We start from the raw sequence: 15,997 nt of genomic DNA on the forward strand, positions 1-15,997 counted from the left end.
TTTAGTTATTGTACGTATCACACGTTTTTGAAGTTTAAAAAGTCTCTGTGTTCAATACATCGAGAATTACCCCATACAAAATTACAATAATGATAAATGTGATAAAATTATATCATTGTATATATTTACTAAAATGTTAAATGGTAATGTTATGTTTCAAATTATTCAGTACTAAAATTGCGTTTGATATTAAAAAAGAAATAATGATTAATGTGATCTTTCCAACTTCAGCATTCATCAGTGATAACACCGAAAAGGTTGATGAATTTAACTCTCTCACCATTATTAATTATATATTTCAAATTCAATTCAAATTCAAAATTACTTTATTTCCATATAAAGTAATACAAAGTAATAAACGAACGCTTACATATGAGTACATAATAAGTATAAGGAACTTTGAATCACGTAAGTTTAAAACATGAATACAATTATCATAATGATATTAACTCTGGTTTCGATAGATAACCAAGTAAGCAACACACTCTAATTCTTTAACTCTACATGGAAAAGAGGAATTCACAAGAAACGCACAGATTGTAAAATTTGTGACTTACTCTGGAAGGTGAGGGCATCTCAAGATCCGTCGAGGACTCCGTGTGTATGAAAATTGTGATATAAGTAATATTCAGTATCATATATATATATGATATAGATATTCAAGATATAGATATTCAATATATTCAAGATATCCTGAATATTCAAGATCCTGACTATTCAATATTTATTTAATTTACATCAACAGTTTCATTCCGAGATTCAAAAATCATATTATTTGTCTTTGTATAATTATAAGGATCTTTAATTTGTTGGCTAAAAACCATGATTACACTTTTTTTCCATTTTATTATTAACAAGCTGATTAATCATTGTAACATATTTTCAGGATAAAAGTAGGCTGGTGTCATCAACAAATATAGAATTACAGATAAAACATCGCTTACATATTGCAAATCATCCTATACATTAAGGAGAATAGTGGTCCAAGATTTGATCCTTGTGGCACACCAATTGAAATATCTGTAAAAATGTGAACTAACATTGTTTATACAAACATATTGCTTTCTATCATTTCAATAACTCTGAAACTATTTCGTTGCTATTCTCCGTATACCATAAAAACTAAGCTTATCAAATAAAATATAAAAAAACCCTCCAACTGACTATACAGTAATAACTTCAAAAGCTTTAGTAAGTTTATCTAGATATACTGAATCAAATGGATGTGATGTAAAGTACCCTTTTCTAAAACCAAATTGTCTCCGATACTAGTATACTAAAATGTCATGTTTTGTATAAAACAGTCAATTTTTTTCATACACTATTCTTTTTCTAATACTTTACTTTTGAAAATCGTAAAATGGAGACAGGTCTGTGATTATTTACCTATACATTTTATCACCATTGTTAAAAACTGGTAACACACTGGCGATCTTTAATGAACCTGGAAAAATGTTTTGTTCAATATACATGTACGCATCAAAAATATTGTTCAAAGGAGACACAATTGCATCAATAGAATGTATTACTACTTTTGTGTGAAATCCACCATACCCTGCTAATTCATTTACATCTAATTTCAAAACTTAATTTAAATCATCTGAAGCTATTATAGGGGTAAAAAAAGAGAATCAGTAACTTTTCCACACATAATTATATACTTTAAAAGAATCATTTTCAGATATGCTTAACTGTGCATCATCATAAATGTCTTTTCCTTGTCGAGCATAACAAACAAAAGTATATCTTAGAAGAAGAAATAAGCCCTCAGTCTTCACCATCTCTCAACCATGTTTTAGTAGACCTATTGACATGGGCATATTTAACATTTCTACACAATGAAAAAAAAATCAAAATTGCGACTCGAGGACATGACTATATATCTGGATTAAGTTAAAACATCTAGCAGGACTGTGATTTGCATTTCAACTATTTATAAAAAGGCTAAACTATGGGGAAAATCAATATTCTCTTATCTATTCCCCCTTTTTACAACATATTTGAAATTATTGGTTGCTATAGTTTCATTTCTAAAACAAGAATACTATAAATTCCCTATGTTTGGCAAGATTAATACTAATAGCCAGACCTGGGCCCCGTTTTATCAAAAGATAAAATCGATTTTAAATGTTCTTACTACACAGGCTGCCATAGACTTACAGTTGAAATCAACTATATAATCAATTTTAACTCTTCATAAAACAGGGCCCTGATCAAGGGGCAAAGGTTGCCTCGATTTACTACTCAATTTACCCAGTCCTAACATTACAAGAGGACCACAGAAATACACAAATACTGTGCTTAGGTCAGGAGGTCAGGAGACCCACATATACCCTGAGGGCCAGAGGCCTACGTTGACTTCACAATCCTGAACGTGGTATGACTTGTAGCTATGATGCATTGATGGAAGAAAAATGAACTAAGCCTATTTTCTCACACGTTTTCACTTTTAAGGTCGAATATTTGATTTTTTTTTTTAAATCTCTTTTTTGTCTCTGCAGCAAAGGTAACAAAAACTTCTGCGTCAATTTGGAAAATGATATGGTCGGGTTAGGGGTGATGCCATGGGGTCATCAACAAAAATTAATGGCACCACTGACTGGAGTGTCTGACTAGCTGTACATTGGCTCAACCTACCCCTATGCTCAACTTTTTTTTTAATAATATTCTTTATTTGAGTTTCATTCAATGTGAAATCCATATTAACAATGAAATTAATACGTCTACCTACAAAAAAGAAAGCAGCTGTATTCTTCTTTCTTGTGCTGCTAAATCATTTTTCAAACATACAGTACAATATATTTGATTCTTTTTACCAAATCATACCCTGTTTTTATGAGAAATGACATAGAAATCTGCATAATTCTCAGAAAAAAAAAAAACTATTTTGATCAGCCTAATCAAGCCAATCCGAATGTGCCTTATCACTCACACACCTAATAAGAAATGTGTGCTACTCAATCTCTTTTTTACTTAACTTCTTTTTTTTTCTTTTTTTTGGCAGAGCACACGCTATATACATAAATATATCAGATAAAGTATAACTCTTAAAAGGGAAAAAAATTCTTGATCAACTTGATCATACTGCTCAATATCCACTTCATTACATAAATTCTCTTACACTCTCTTGAGAATACAGCATTTCCTGAAACATATTAAAAAAAGCATTCTTTACTTAACCGAACAAAACTCAACATTTTTTTTCTATCTAACCTATCAACCACCCCTCCCCCCCCCCCCCGTGCAGCACAAAATAACCTTATTCTACTATTGCCTAACTACATCTACCTAACCCTAACCATCCCCACCTATTTCCCCACTAACCATTACTCTACTCTTACCTAACTACATCTACCTATAACCCTAACCATCCTCACCTATTTCCCCACTAACATACCCCCCCCCCCCCGTGGCCTTCCCTCAACACACACACCCATATATGCACTGGACATCAACCAAAACAACAACAACAACAACATACCCACCAGTGCGCACTCACAAAAACCAACATTTGCACTCCAAATCACACTACATACTTGTGGTATCTTGGTTACCTGTTTCTTTGACAGTTAGACACACACCAAATTAAAACCGAAGCTAACTAAACATTTTACATGGGGGGATAAAAAAGTGACCTTAATGCTGATACAAATACCAATTCCTAAACATTAATACGGCTAAAACCTAAACTGACCATACATCTGACTCTATGAAAGTTTCAACTGCTCCCATTTTTGCAAATGAAAACCAAGTTTACCTGCTTTAACCGCAACGTTCTTTTCCTCCTCTATAAAATCCAAAACAAATTTCTTTATCTTTTCCCTCTTGGGTAACTTATTTTGTTCTCTTGACCAAAATATTACAATTTTCATCAAAATTATCAAGGCATTCACGCATTTGATTCGATTTGAACTACCTCGTAAACCCAAGAAGATATCTCTCCATTCTAATTCTTCTAACTCAACTAAATCATAAAACTCAATAAGAAACTGCCATATCGGCTTTACTTTCACACAATCAAAAAATATATGTGAATAAGTTTCCCTTTCCAATTGACAAAAAGAACAAAGATTATCATTCACAAAACCAAACTTAAACAAATGTTCCATTGTATATATCACCCCGTGTAACAACTTAAACTGAAATTCCCTATGTTTACTAAGTAAAGTCGTGCTTCTAGGTCTAATAAATAAATTTCTAATTTCCTTATCACTGAAATCATACTTCACTTCACCATATCTTATTTCAAGGGTATACAATTCTTGTAAAGCTGTAACAAAATACTCATACACTATTTTTGACTTGATATTTTGAAATTCTAATATTTTACCAAAAATCTTCACCTGTATATCATAATTTCATACATTAATTTGCTGAAACCTTACACTCCCTGTGGACTCTTTCCACTTTTCTGGAAAAACATTATAAATATTATTTATCTTAAATATACCATTTCCCATGATACCTAAATTTCGAAAATACCCAACGGGTTTAATAAAACCTCCTTGTAAAATATGATGTACATTATAAACACCCTTTTCATATAAATCACAATCAAAAATAATCTTCCCTTTTATACATATTTTTCTAATATTGAATATAACTGGATTCATCACTTCATCTTCAAAATTCCTACATTTATCCATTTCCTGCCATACCTTAACCATTTCTAAATAAAAAGGTGGAACTGGATTTGTCAATGTCAATCTAGACCATTTATAATCACATAAAAGTAAGAACCTTCCTCCTACTGATCAAAAACTAAAATCAAAATACATTTTCCACCCAGATTGCTTCTCACCATACAATAAACGTTTCAACCACATAATACGTTGCGTTTGACAAACAACTTAAAGGACAAGTCCACCTTTATATACATGTGGATTGAGTGAATGCAGCAATATTAGTAGAACACATCAGTGAAAGTTTGGGGAAAATCGGACAATCCGTTCAAAAGTTATGAATTTTTAAAGTATCTGCGTAGTCACTGCTGGATGAGAAGACTACTACAGTGTATGATGTCATATGCGTACAACCATATAAAGAAAATAAAAGGAGAATTTCACAAACTTTACTTTTTGAATAAAGTGCACATTTCTTCGACTTGTTACTGACATATGTTATGGGTAATATTATTCCCCCTGCCTTCTGAAAGAGAGAAGTCAAGTGTTCTTTTGTTATGCGAGAAAAGTGAAAATATGTTGGATTTTCTTTATTCTTTCTTTATATCGTTGTACTCATGTGATGTTGTTGCTGTTGTTGTTGTTGTTTTGTGTTTAGTGGCGTTTTCCATTCTCTTTAGAATATTTACGCCAAACACTTAGGGGCCTATCTATAAATTTCTTTTCCTTTTATCATTTTTTTTTTCAAAAAGAATATTGTAATGAGTATCCTTGGTCAGCTGTCGGTACGTCTATTTGCCTGCTTAAAATATCATATCTTCTGGCCAATCCGGCTCATGTGATATCACAAGCTATAGTAGTCTTCTCGTCCAGCCTTGAGTGAGCAGAAACTTCAAAAATTCATAACCTTGAACGGATTGTCCGATTTTCCTCAAACTCTCAATGATGTGCTCTACTAATATTACTGCATTCACTCAACCCACATGTCTATGAAGGTGAACTTGTCCTTTAAAATTTATCATTCGCAGTCCCCCATTAACATAATCTTGATACATTATTCCTTTTTACCCGGTCTTTACCATTCCACAAAAGTTCAAAAATCATCTTATCCAATTCAGGAAATATCCATTGAGGAACAACTATGAGTGATGAAACATAATTTAACCTTGATAATGCATAAGTTTTCAACAAATCAATTTTTCCCATGAGTGTTAAATCACGCTGTTTCCACCATCCTAACAACTTTTTTATTCTACTTAATATTTCTTTAAAATTAATCTCATTCTTCCCCCTCACATCTCTTGAAAAATTCACCCCCAAAATTGTAACTGCATCAACATATTTTCCAGATACAGATAATACAGTGTTTCTCTGTATCCTTACCCATCCACAAAAAATTAAATTTTTCTTTATTTACAATTAAACCGCTTATTTTCCCGAATTCATCAAAAATATACTGTAACCTATTTAAAGATTTTATGTCCTTTCTAAATAACTTGCCCCCCCCCCCCCCCCCACACACACACACACACACATACGCACACACACACACACTCACACACACACGCACACACACACACACACGTACGTGACACAACGTAAGGTAAGGTTCTGTAACGCAACGCCGACGTGGCTGGCTGGGCTGGATGTCGTGTTGAGGCCGCAGAGTGTCTCGTCAACAGATAGAGGGGGCAAAATTTACGGCAGTATGGAAGAGAAAGTTAGACTAGGTAGGTATTTACCGACCGGCACCTTTGTTCTTCAAAATGATTAAAGTTCAAGATCTCGGACTCGAGCGTGAGTATTTGGGGACTGAATGGTGCGCCATGGTGGTGCCAAATGCTAGAGCCTAGGGATCAGTCCGACGCACCCAATTTCATGTTTGTGATTTGGTGCAGTGTGGCGTTGGTGCACGTGTACGTGCATCGTGTCTTCTTCTTTTTTTTCTTCTTGTCAGTAGTCTGCTTCCTTCAACCTTGAAGATTCTTGCAGAACTTGGTGATAGTGTGCGTCATAGGGGTAAGGTGCAGGTGTCAGGTGTGACTATTTTTTTCGTGCAGAGCAGAGCTAAATGATTCATTTCCAGGCTCCAGCAATCAGGTGTAAGCAGAAATGAGTGACATTCATTGACAAAACGGCAAATATTCAACTTGTACTGGACTTTTGGAGACTCAGATTTAAGTTGTGAAATAGGGGTCTATGTACAGGCGCATGGCCTGGCTTTTTTTTGTTGTGAAATGGGGTGGGGGGCTACGCACAGAACTATTCTAACGTTAGACAATATAGTCTAAACCCCTAGAACTACAATACTAGTATTACTACAGTACTACTTTACTAGGTAGACTTCTAGATCTAGAATGATCAAGTCACAGGGTCTGAAAGCATAGCCAGCGCACGCACACGTGTTTTCTGCCATTTTGGTTAGTCTTCTGTTAGTGTTACGTCACGGTTTGCGTGCGCCGAACAGGGCTTGCTACGCTGATTTTTTTTTCTTCTTTTTTACCTCCCCCTGTTCATCGCAAGCCGTGACGTAACAGAAGACTAATCAAAATGGCGGCATGTAATGTGTGCGCAACTGGCTATAAAGCTACGCGTGGGTTGTGAATGGGCTTGATCATTCTAAATTATACAAATGATGCACAGGATAGAGTGCGTTAGTGGACACGTAGCGCACTCAAGGGTATTTACAATTGTGAAACATGCACGAGGCGAAGCCGAGTGCATGTTGCACTACATTGTAAATACCCGAGAGTGAGCTGCATCTCCACTAACGCCACGAAATAATCCTGTGCATCATTTGTTTTATAAAATGGGTCGAAAACTAATAGTAACAGCATTTTTCACGTACCTTTGTGGTTCAATACCAGTCAGCTACATGTAGCACTCGCTCAAGAATCGATGTCCGAAGATGTTCGTCCCAAACATTTATGCACGTCGCACTCGGAAATCCCGCACATATAAGTACTGTACGTATAAGAGTATACGTACGCCACACGTTATGCACACAAGAGAGGCCGGCCGGCAGCCCGAACTAGAAGTTGTTTACAGGATTGACAGCGCGTATAGTAGCGCGCGACGCACTTGTAACATCTGATTGAGTGCGCACTGCTAGTGTAAACATTGTGACGTCAGGCCGTGCATGTTAGTGAGAAATTAATGCATGCACACGTGACTCATTTCAGCGCCTCCCATTGGCTACATTCTTGAACCCATTTTATAATACCTATTTATTTCTGTGGGGCCACGCGTACAGGCCTGGCTCCGGCCTGGCTCCTTTGCAATGGGCTGTAGCAGCACTTTTATTTTAAATAGTTTTATTCTCATTTTTAGTATGTCCTGCATTGTTGCTATTTGTAAGGATCTATGCAGTTTCTTGCATTATTTTTGCCCTGTAGTAAAGTAGTGATATTGGAAGATTCTTATTTTTCAGTAAAGTTTGCCACCCTGAGAAGACGGGAAATTTCCACGCTTTTTTACTACTGTAGCTTGCTGACCTACCTTGCTTTCCCTTTCAGACCAGTTCATCGCTGACCATTAGGTGTTATTACAGGACTTATATCTACAGTATATGGATGCTGTAATAACCAATCACTGTTGATTTTTATGTCTAAGCCTGATATATTCAGTTTGCATTATCATTATGCATGTCAAATTTGACCAATGCCAATTGCAGCCCAAAATTCACACCTCAACTGTTGCAAATTTGAGACACCATACAAACTTCCACATCATCACCACTCACACACTTGATCTTGCTTGAGTCAACACAACCAATTTTCTGCACCAGAGAAGTTGCCTCAAATTCAGGTAGAAACTGATGCTACATTACTGTAACTACATGTAGAGGAGGTGTGGGAGAGTTGAACCATTTTTTACATTTAGTGATACTGTTCAATAACTATACATACAGTGTAATTTATGAGTAATTCGTTCGCTGATATATAACTACATCTAGTCAGGCATAATATGATAGCCCAATAAGACACCTAGCACAAACAACTTGTGGTGACACTTCAACAAAAATATTTTGCAAAATGGCTCAACTCTCCCTGGATGTGATGAGAGTTGAGCCATTATGCTATAGGCCCTACATATCATATCAAGAAGTTCAGGCTTATGAAGGAAAATGACTATGGAAACCTATCTAAAGGAAGGATGGTGTAATGGTAATAGAGGTAGCAGGGGCGTTTGTTCGACTTATGGGTCATCAGATGGATAATGTGGATGTTGTTGGGGTCCACCCACGATCACATGATTAGGATTTCTAGATGCACCCTGAGTGGATTTGCGTAATAAGTCAACTGTTCAGGTATGAGTTTCTTCAGTTTGTTTAAGATCGCAACTGCTGATCTGTACTGCTGATCTGTTTTACAAAGCAGCAGTTGCGATCTTTACAAATTTAATTTGTAGAGGGAGACAAACTGAAGAAACTCATACCTGAACCTTCACCCCTCTGAATAATATCTTTCTTTCATTTATCCTATGCCTTGGACGCCTTGGACTCCTTAACATAACAATGTCGGAATTTCGGAGCTTGGGTATTTGTTCCATGTTCATCGTGTCACTGCCGGCAACCAGGGACAGCCTGGTGGTAGTGTCGCTGCCCGGAAAGCAGTAGATGACAGGTTCGAGTCCCACTGGTTCCTTTTTTCCAACATGTTTGTTACAAAAATGTAATTTACAGATCAGCAGTTGCGATCTTAACAAATTTAACTTGTAGAGGGAGACAAACTGAAGAAACTCATACCTGAACCTTCACCCCTCTGAATAAAATTTTCTTTCAAGTCAACTGTTGGTGTGAGGAAGAAGAAATCACCCGTGGGGCGTCACCCCTGGCGAGAACACCACATACCTTTCCAATATTCCTCACCTCATCCAATTGCAGACCCCTTTTTTATACCAAAAAATGACACTCATTGAGCCATGGAATGGAGGGTTGAGCCATGGCACTGCTCTCCCTCGACACGTTGGCTCAACTCTCCCCACAGCCGCCATTTAAACTAACCCTCAAAGCCTACGAAAGTGACCGCACCACACCCGTTGAAATTTGCTGAAAGAAACAAGTGATATACAGATTATCTGCTTCTCTAACTGCTTCACAATTATCCTCTACCATAGGTGTGAGAGAAAACCACATATCTGACAAATGGATATTCACTTTAGTCTTTGACTATTTTGTCATGCTTCATCCAGCGTGGCTGCCTCATACACTATAGTTAATCATTGGCATGAACAAGAAATGGTAGCAGCTGACTACTGTCAGTCACTATGAAGATGTGAGGTGGCCTGGATCAACTCTCCCAGTGGCTCAACTCTCCCACACTTCCCCTATTAATGCAGACAAGAAGCAGAATTTGCAAAGAGCTTTTCTCCAGTGGCATTGTACTTATTTGTTGTTCTTTAACAATAATTTCACAATTGCTTCCTTTTTTCCTGTCATTTTTGTGTCATAACTTCAGGTAACCGTGACAAAGGCTGGAATGATCCTCCATCATTTGCATACAATGCAGGGACACAGGGTCAGACGTCGTCTCCAAGAAGACCACTGCTAAATCAGCGGGTAGCTATGCCTCAGGACTACTCAACTCCCAAGGCTAAAGGTGGCTGGAATTTTAAAGTCTTTATTAACTGAACAGCCTTCAGGCAATCAATCCCTGTATAGCTTTCGTAACAGTAAGACCGTCCATTAAAATAAAACGCATTGTACTTACAAACAGGACTGTCATATGTTGTAAACATGGATGTGTCTGTACAGATGTAGCACATTTCATGTGTCTGTATCTCACGACTCAAGACTTGAAAATATACAATCAGAGGGGTTTGGTCTTATGTGTTGAAAGTTTGAGTGAAACTGAAATATGATATAGTAGAAAAGAAGGATGTGCATTATTTTTCTATCAAAAAAGAATGCTGGAACTGCAACATACCTGCTTTTAAACTACTGATTTAAAAGCTGATTTCAAAGTGAAGTCAAGTATAAACCTGTATGGTATTTGTAAGTGCTTGTGAGGAAATGAGAGCTCTACAGTGTATCTCCTTGGCCACATAGGCCCATTATAGTTTTTTGTAGGTATGCAAGGTAAAAACATTAAGCCATGTAGTCCAGAATATACCCCAGTCCTGGAAAAACAAACAAACAAAACACTGGATGTGAGTAGGATAATTTGCTTTGCATTCACAAGTTCTTTATATGAAAGATTGTGGTGTTTTGAATGATGGTTGAATATGAGAAGAAAATATAGGTACCATGTAGTTTGTGCACTAAAAAGGTAGCATACATTGTAGCTAACTGTTACAAAAAGATCACCCCCACCCCCTCCATAGTAGGTGTAAATTGTAAAAACTGTCATGAAGCTTTGGTGGCATTGAATCCTGGTTGGAAACCTCTGAGCTAGCTAACGGCACTCCATTCTAACTTTCCCTCATGTGATGCATGCACACTGGGAAATCATAGATGTGAAATAGATTAATTCCCCCTGGCAATAAAACGGGTGTGCAATTAACCATATATACAGTATATTAAAAAGATTGATTATCCCCCAGCCTCCCTCACTTTCCAAAACAAGAAAAAAAAAAAAAAGGAGTTGATTAGATTATATAGCAGCCTTTTCTGATACCATTTTCTTTTCCCACCCAATTTTACATGTAGATCAGTCGCATCAGTCGTCCCCGGAAGGCTTACCCACAACAGCTGACCTGTCTTCTCCCCCTCCAAGGCTGACTCAGCCTGCTACCGACCATCACTCATCTCCTCCAGGACCACCACCTGCTCAGGAATCCCCACTTTGGGGACCCCCACCCCAGGGACCTCCACCCCAAACAGGCACTCCTACCGATGGACCCAGCAGAGCGATCAAGCGGGGTCAGGTTCCATCCCAGAGTACCAACGGAGATGGAGATGCAGTCACAGAGGAGGAGATTTCATGTGATGCCGCTCTTGCCAGGTTACAAGAAGTTTTGGAGGGTTGCAAACATTGTCTACAGGTATGTTACAGTTGATGCTAGAAACCAATACTAACATCTGCAACAATGCTTCCCCACACTGTGGAATTAATACTACAACTGAGGGAATAATGTTTCCAAAAGTAAACAGTTTTTTATGCCTCCGCCACGAAGTGGTGCCAGAGGCATTATGTTTTCTGGTTGTCCGTCCGTCCGTCCATCCGTCCGTCTTTCCGTCCGTCCGTCCATCCGTCCTTCCGTCCGTAATGAATTTTGTGGACAGCGTAACTAAAAAACCTTTTGAGGTATCCTAATGAAACTTGGCATGTATGTGTATTAAGGGGTGAAGTTGTGCCTATCAACTGTCGGGTGCACATGCTCAAGGTCAAAGGTCAAAAGGTCAAGGTCAAATATGTAAAATTTCACTACTCCACCATAACTATGCAATGCTTGAAGATATTTTCTAGGAACTTAGTGTATACATGTATTACCCAATTAAGATTCTCTGGTGAAAGTTTGGGGTCATGAGGTCAAAGGTCAAAGGTCAAAAGGTCAAGTAAAAATTTAAAAACTTTTTTCTCCATATCTTGGAAATTGTTCAAGGTATCTTCATGGAACATAGTATATATACATGTACTGACTGGCAGTGATTATCTAGGGACTTTAGGGTTCATGGGTCAAAGGTCAGGGGTCAAAGGTCAAGGGCAACACTTCAAAATTTTACTATTTCCCTCATATTTATGCAGTGCCAGCAGGATTATTATTTTTTTTTAACACTTGGTGTATGCATGTATAACCTAATAGACATTCTCTGGAAACTTTCTTTTTTTTTTTTTTTTTTTTTTTTTTTTGGTTTGCCTCAAAGGTCAAAAGGTCAAAGATCAAGGGAAAGTGCTGAACTAACTTTTTTCTCCATATCTCAGAAGTGGCTCAAGTTATCTTGAAACTTACTACATATATTTATGCATGTTGTGCCTGACAGTGATTATCGTATGAATTTTAGGGTCAAAGGCCAGATGAAAATGGTAACAATGAACTTTTCAATACAGAAATTGCAATTTTTCTCCATACTTTGAAAACTACTCAATGCATTATAAACTTATAAATGGGTCAAAGTCAAGTTAAAGTCCTTAAATCCCCAAATACATGCTCTCCTATTCATCCAATTAAACCTACAAATGTAGGTCAAGGAAGGTTAATATTCAACACATTTGTGACAAACTCGTCATTTTAATATTTTGCCAATTTTGTGAAAATGTAATCACACATTGTCTACATGTACTATAGACCTATTAGGAGAATCATGCATTATGGCGGAGGCATACCAGTCGCCTTAGCGACATTTCTAGTTTTGTTTTTGTTTTTTTTAAACCCCTGTGGGTCTATTGTGGCACATAAAAAAGGAAGTCTATGTCTCCATCATGATAGTTTTCGGTTGAAAAAAAAAAAAAAAAACAAGCAAAAGAAAATACAGTTGGGTTCCAGAACGTTCATACACGTATTGTTCCTTCTGTCTTTAAATGAAGGCATCTACATAAAAAATAACCTTATTTTTGCCAGTGTTAGAGCGTTTTGATGATTATTTGAAGAATGAAGGCGATTTTGTTCTAGATATGTTGGAGAATGTGATGATATGCATGTATCAAACTATCCATGTTTTCAATTCCTGTTATAAACAGAAACGAGTCATGGCAGATATTCAGAGGAGATTCACAGTTCTGAAAAGCAGTTGGCAGAATCAGAAAATGTCTCGTCCTGTGCAACAGATGATGTCCAAACTAGCCAAAGGTATAGTATACCAATTACTGTTGGCTCATTACATTTAGAAGGATTTTGCATTGACAGACACTATGAGAATACTGTTCAGTATTCACCATTATTAAAACAAAACTGGAATCCTTGTATATCACATAAAAAAAGCCAGCTGGGCAATTATAGAGCTTTGTGATACACGTAGCTATGCCAAAGTAGAATTGTATTTTGTTGCAGTGTCTTTAAATGATTCACTTGTAGTTTTGATATTAATATACAAGTAGATGTACATTGTACATGTATATTAATTTGAGAGATATGATGCTTTGCTAGTGAAAGGACTTACACATTCAGACTCCCCTAAAAGCAATTGTGCATGGTTATCAGGGCTCAACACTAACGGTGGCCCAGTGGCCCGGGGCCACCAAAAATGAAAGTCGGGCCACCAAATTTTAAAAAAGGGCAAATTTGGTGGCCCGCCTGGGGCCACCAAAATTTTTTGAAAAGTATGTCAATAAATTTGCAACTTTTTGCGCCGGAAATTAGCAGTTAAATTTGTTCAAAGGATGGATGAAAAGGACTGAATGAATGCCTGAGAGTGAGTGTTGCAAGTTTGTTGAAGTTTATTTATGAGTAGATATGTCCAACTTCTAATTCTTACTATCATAAATCTTAAATATTTGACTCATAAAAAAAAAGGACTTTTAATGTTCTTGTTTTTTTCGGGACACCAAATGTTTCTCACGGGCCACCAAAAATTTGAAATTTAGGATTTTGGTTGCCCCATCGGGCCACCAAACAAAAAAGTTAGTGTAGGAGCCATGGTTATTCAGTACTTCATATTTTCTATGTGCCAAAGAACATATCTGAAAGTGTTTGCGTCATCACTTGTGGGCAGTGTTCCTTCGATGGGATGAGGAATATTTACAAGTGACTGAAACTAAATTTTACAGATTTTTAAGGAATAATAATCCTTCGTAATATGCTTTAGCAATTTTAAAATTATATGGGTTGACAGTGAGTGGGTTACCAGGGAATATTGGTCCTCACAAATGCAAATATCCTTTGTTATTTCATGGAATAGAGCCAACCAATATAATTATGGTTATCCTTTTAAAAAATTGTCATTATCTGGGGAAGACCAGTAGAAGTGTAAAAATTGGGTTCTACAGTGTAGTTACCAGAATATAAAGTAGACTCTGCATTTAAAAAACAAACAAACAAACAAACAAAAAGTGAATATCACTTGTCGCAAGAGTTTACGCAATTGTAGCAAGAGATGGCACATATAGCAAGCGTTTGCACACTCGGCAAGCATTTGTTCAACAGATGAGACAAATTGTGTATTATTGCAGTCATTTACTACAGTAGCCTTTTGGGTATTCGCTAGCCTGTGTGTTTTATCAAATACAGAGACTCCAACCCCAAGCACCTTCTAATCTGGAGATTCTCCTGCCTGAAACCCCCAGCAAACGGGAGACTCCAACTTGATGTGCGCGAAGTTCCTTGTGGCTGGGGTCCAGCTCTAGGGCTCCAGATGCTATCTCATGCTATCTAAGGCTCATTTTTATGCCTCCGCAACGAAGTGGCCGGAGGCATTATGTTTTCGAGTCGTCCGTCCGTACGTCTGTACGTCCGTACGTCTGTACGTACATCCGTCTGTACGTCCGTCCGTACGTCCGTCCGTACGTCCGTCCGTCCCGTTTTGTTTTTGTCGATATCTCAAGAACCGTGTGGTGGTTTTACATCAAACTTGGTATGAGGGTATATCCTTGGGGGATAATACTTTGTGTGGATTTTAGGGTCACAGGGTCAAAAGTCAAAGGTCACATGTTATTTTGTGAAAAAAAAAAATTGAAATTTCATGTTTTTCTCCATATCTCGCAAATGGTTAAGGTATCTTCATGGAACTTAGTATATATGCTTGTACCGATGGGCAGTGATTATCTAGGGAAGTTAGGGGTCATGGGTCAAAGGTCAGGGGGGTCAAAGGTCAAGGTCAACTCCTCAAAATATCACTACTTTCCTTAAAATGCAATATGCCTGAAGGTTGTTTTTTTTTTAAACTTGATGTATGGCATGTATTACCCAATATATATTTTTGGGGAAGTTTCTTGCCAAAAGGTCAAAGGTCAAAAGGTAAAAGGTCAAGTGAAAGTGCTAAATTGCACTTTTTCCTCCATATCTCGAAAGTAACTCAAGGTATCATCATGAAACTTACATATTTATGCATGTTCAACCTAACAGTGATTCTCTTTGGAACTGTGAGGTCAAAGGTCAAAGGCCAGGTTTAGATAATGCTATTTTCCCATTTGATACTGAAATTATACTTTTTCTCAATACCTTGAAAATTACTCAATGCATAAACTTATAAAAGGGTCAAAAGTCAAGTAAAAATCATCAGTTCCCCAAATACCTGCACTCTGACATTTTAATCATTCATCCAATTGAACCTAGTTCTAGGAAAGTGAACATTCAGCACATTTGTGTCAAACCTGTCATTTTAATATTTTGCCAATTGTGTGAAACTGTCATCACACATTGTCAAGACATTGTACTATAGACCTATTAGGAGAACCATGCATTATGGCGGAGGCATATCAGTAGCCGTAGCGATATATCTAGTTCAACATACGATGACACTAAGTAAGAAATCATTTCAAGCGGGAGAAATTAAATCT

The 15,997-nt window shown here is 37.1% G+C and overlaps 1 protein-coding gene across 1 annotated transcript in view; it reads left to right on the forward strand.

Annotated features, from left to right (window-relative positions):
- Positions 1–15,997, forward strand: part of LOC139719959 (uncharacterized) — a 28,095-nt gene that overhangs the window by 10,733 nt on the left and 1,365 nt on the right. The window contains exons 2-5 of the mRNA XM_071631339.1: positions 6,521–6,641; positions 10,082–10,222; positions 11,272–11,606; positions 13,244–13,352. Of these exons, the coding sequence (XP_071487440.1) occupies positions 6,521–6,641; positions 10,082–10,222; positions 11,272–11,606; positions 13,244–13,352 (706 nt within the window). The remainder of the gene's footprint in view (positions 1–6,520; positions 6,642–10,081; positions 10,223–11,271; positions 11,607–13,243; positions 13,353–15,997) is intronic.

The sequence above is a fragment of the Diadema antillarum genome, unplaced genomic scaffold (assembly GCF_040938485.1).
Source record: "Diadema antillarum isolate AM-2024a unplaced genomic scaffold, OU_Dant_1.0 scf00000117, whole genome shotgun sequence".
Classification (NCBI taxonomy): Eukaryota; Metazoa; Echinodermata; class Echinoidea; order Diadematoida; family Diadematidae; genus Diadema; species Diadema antillarum.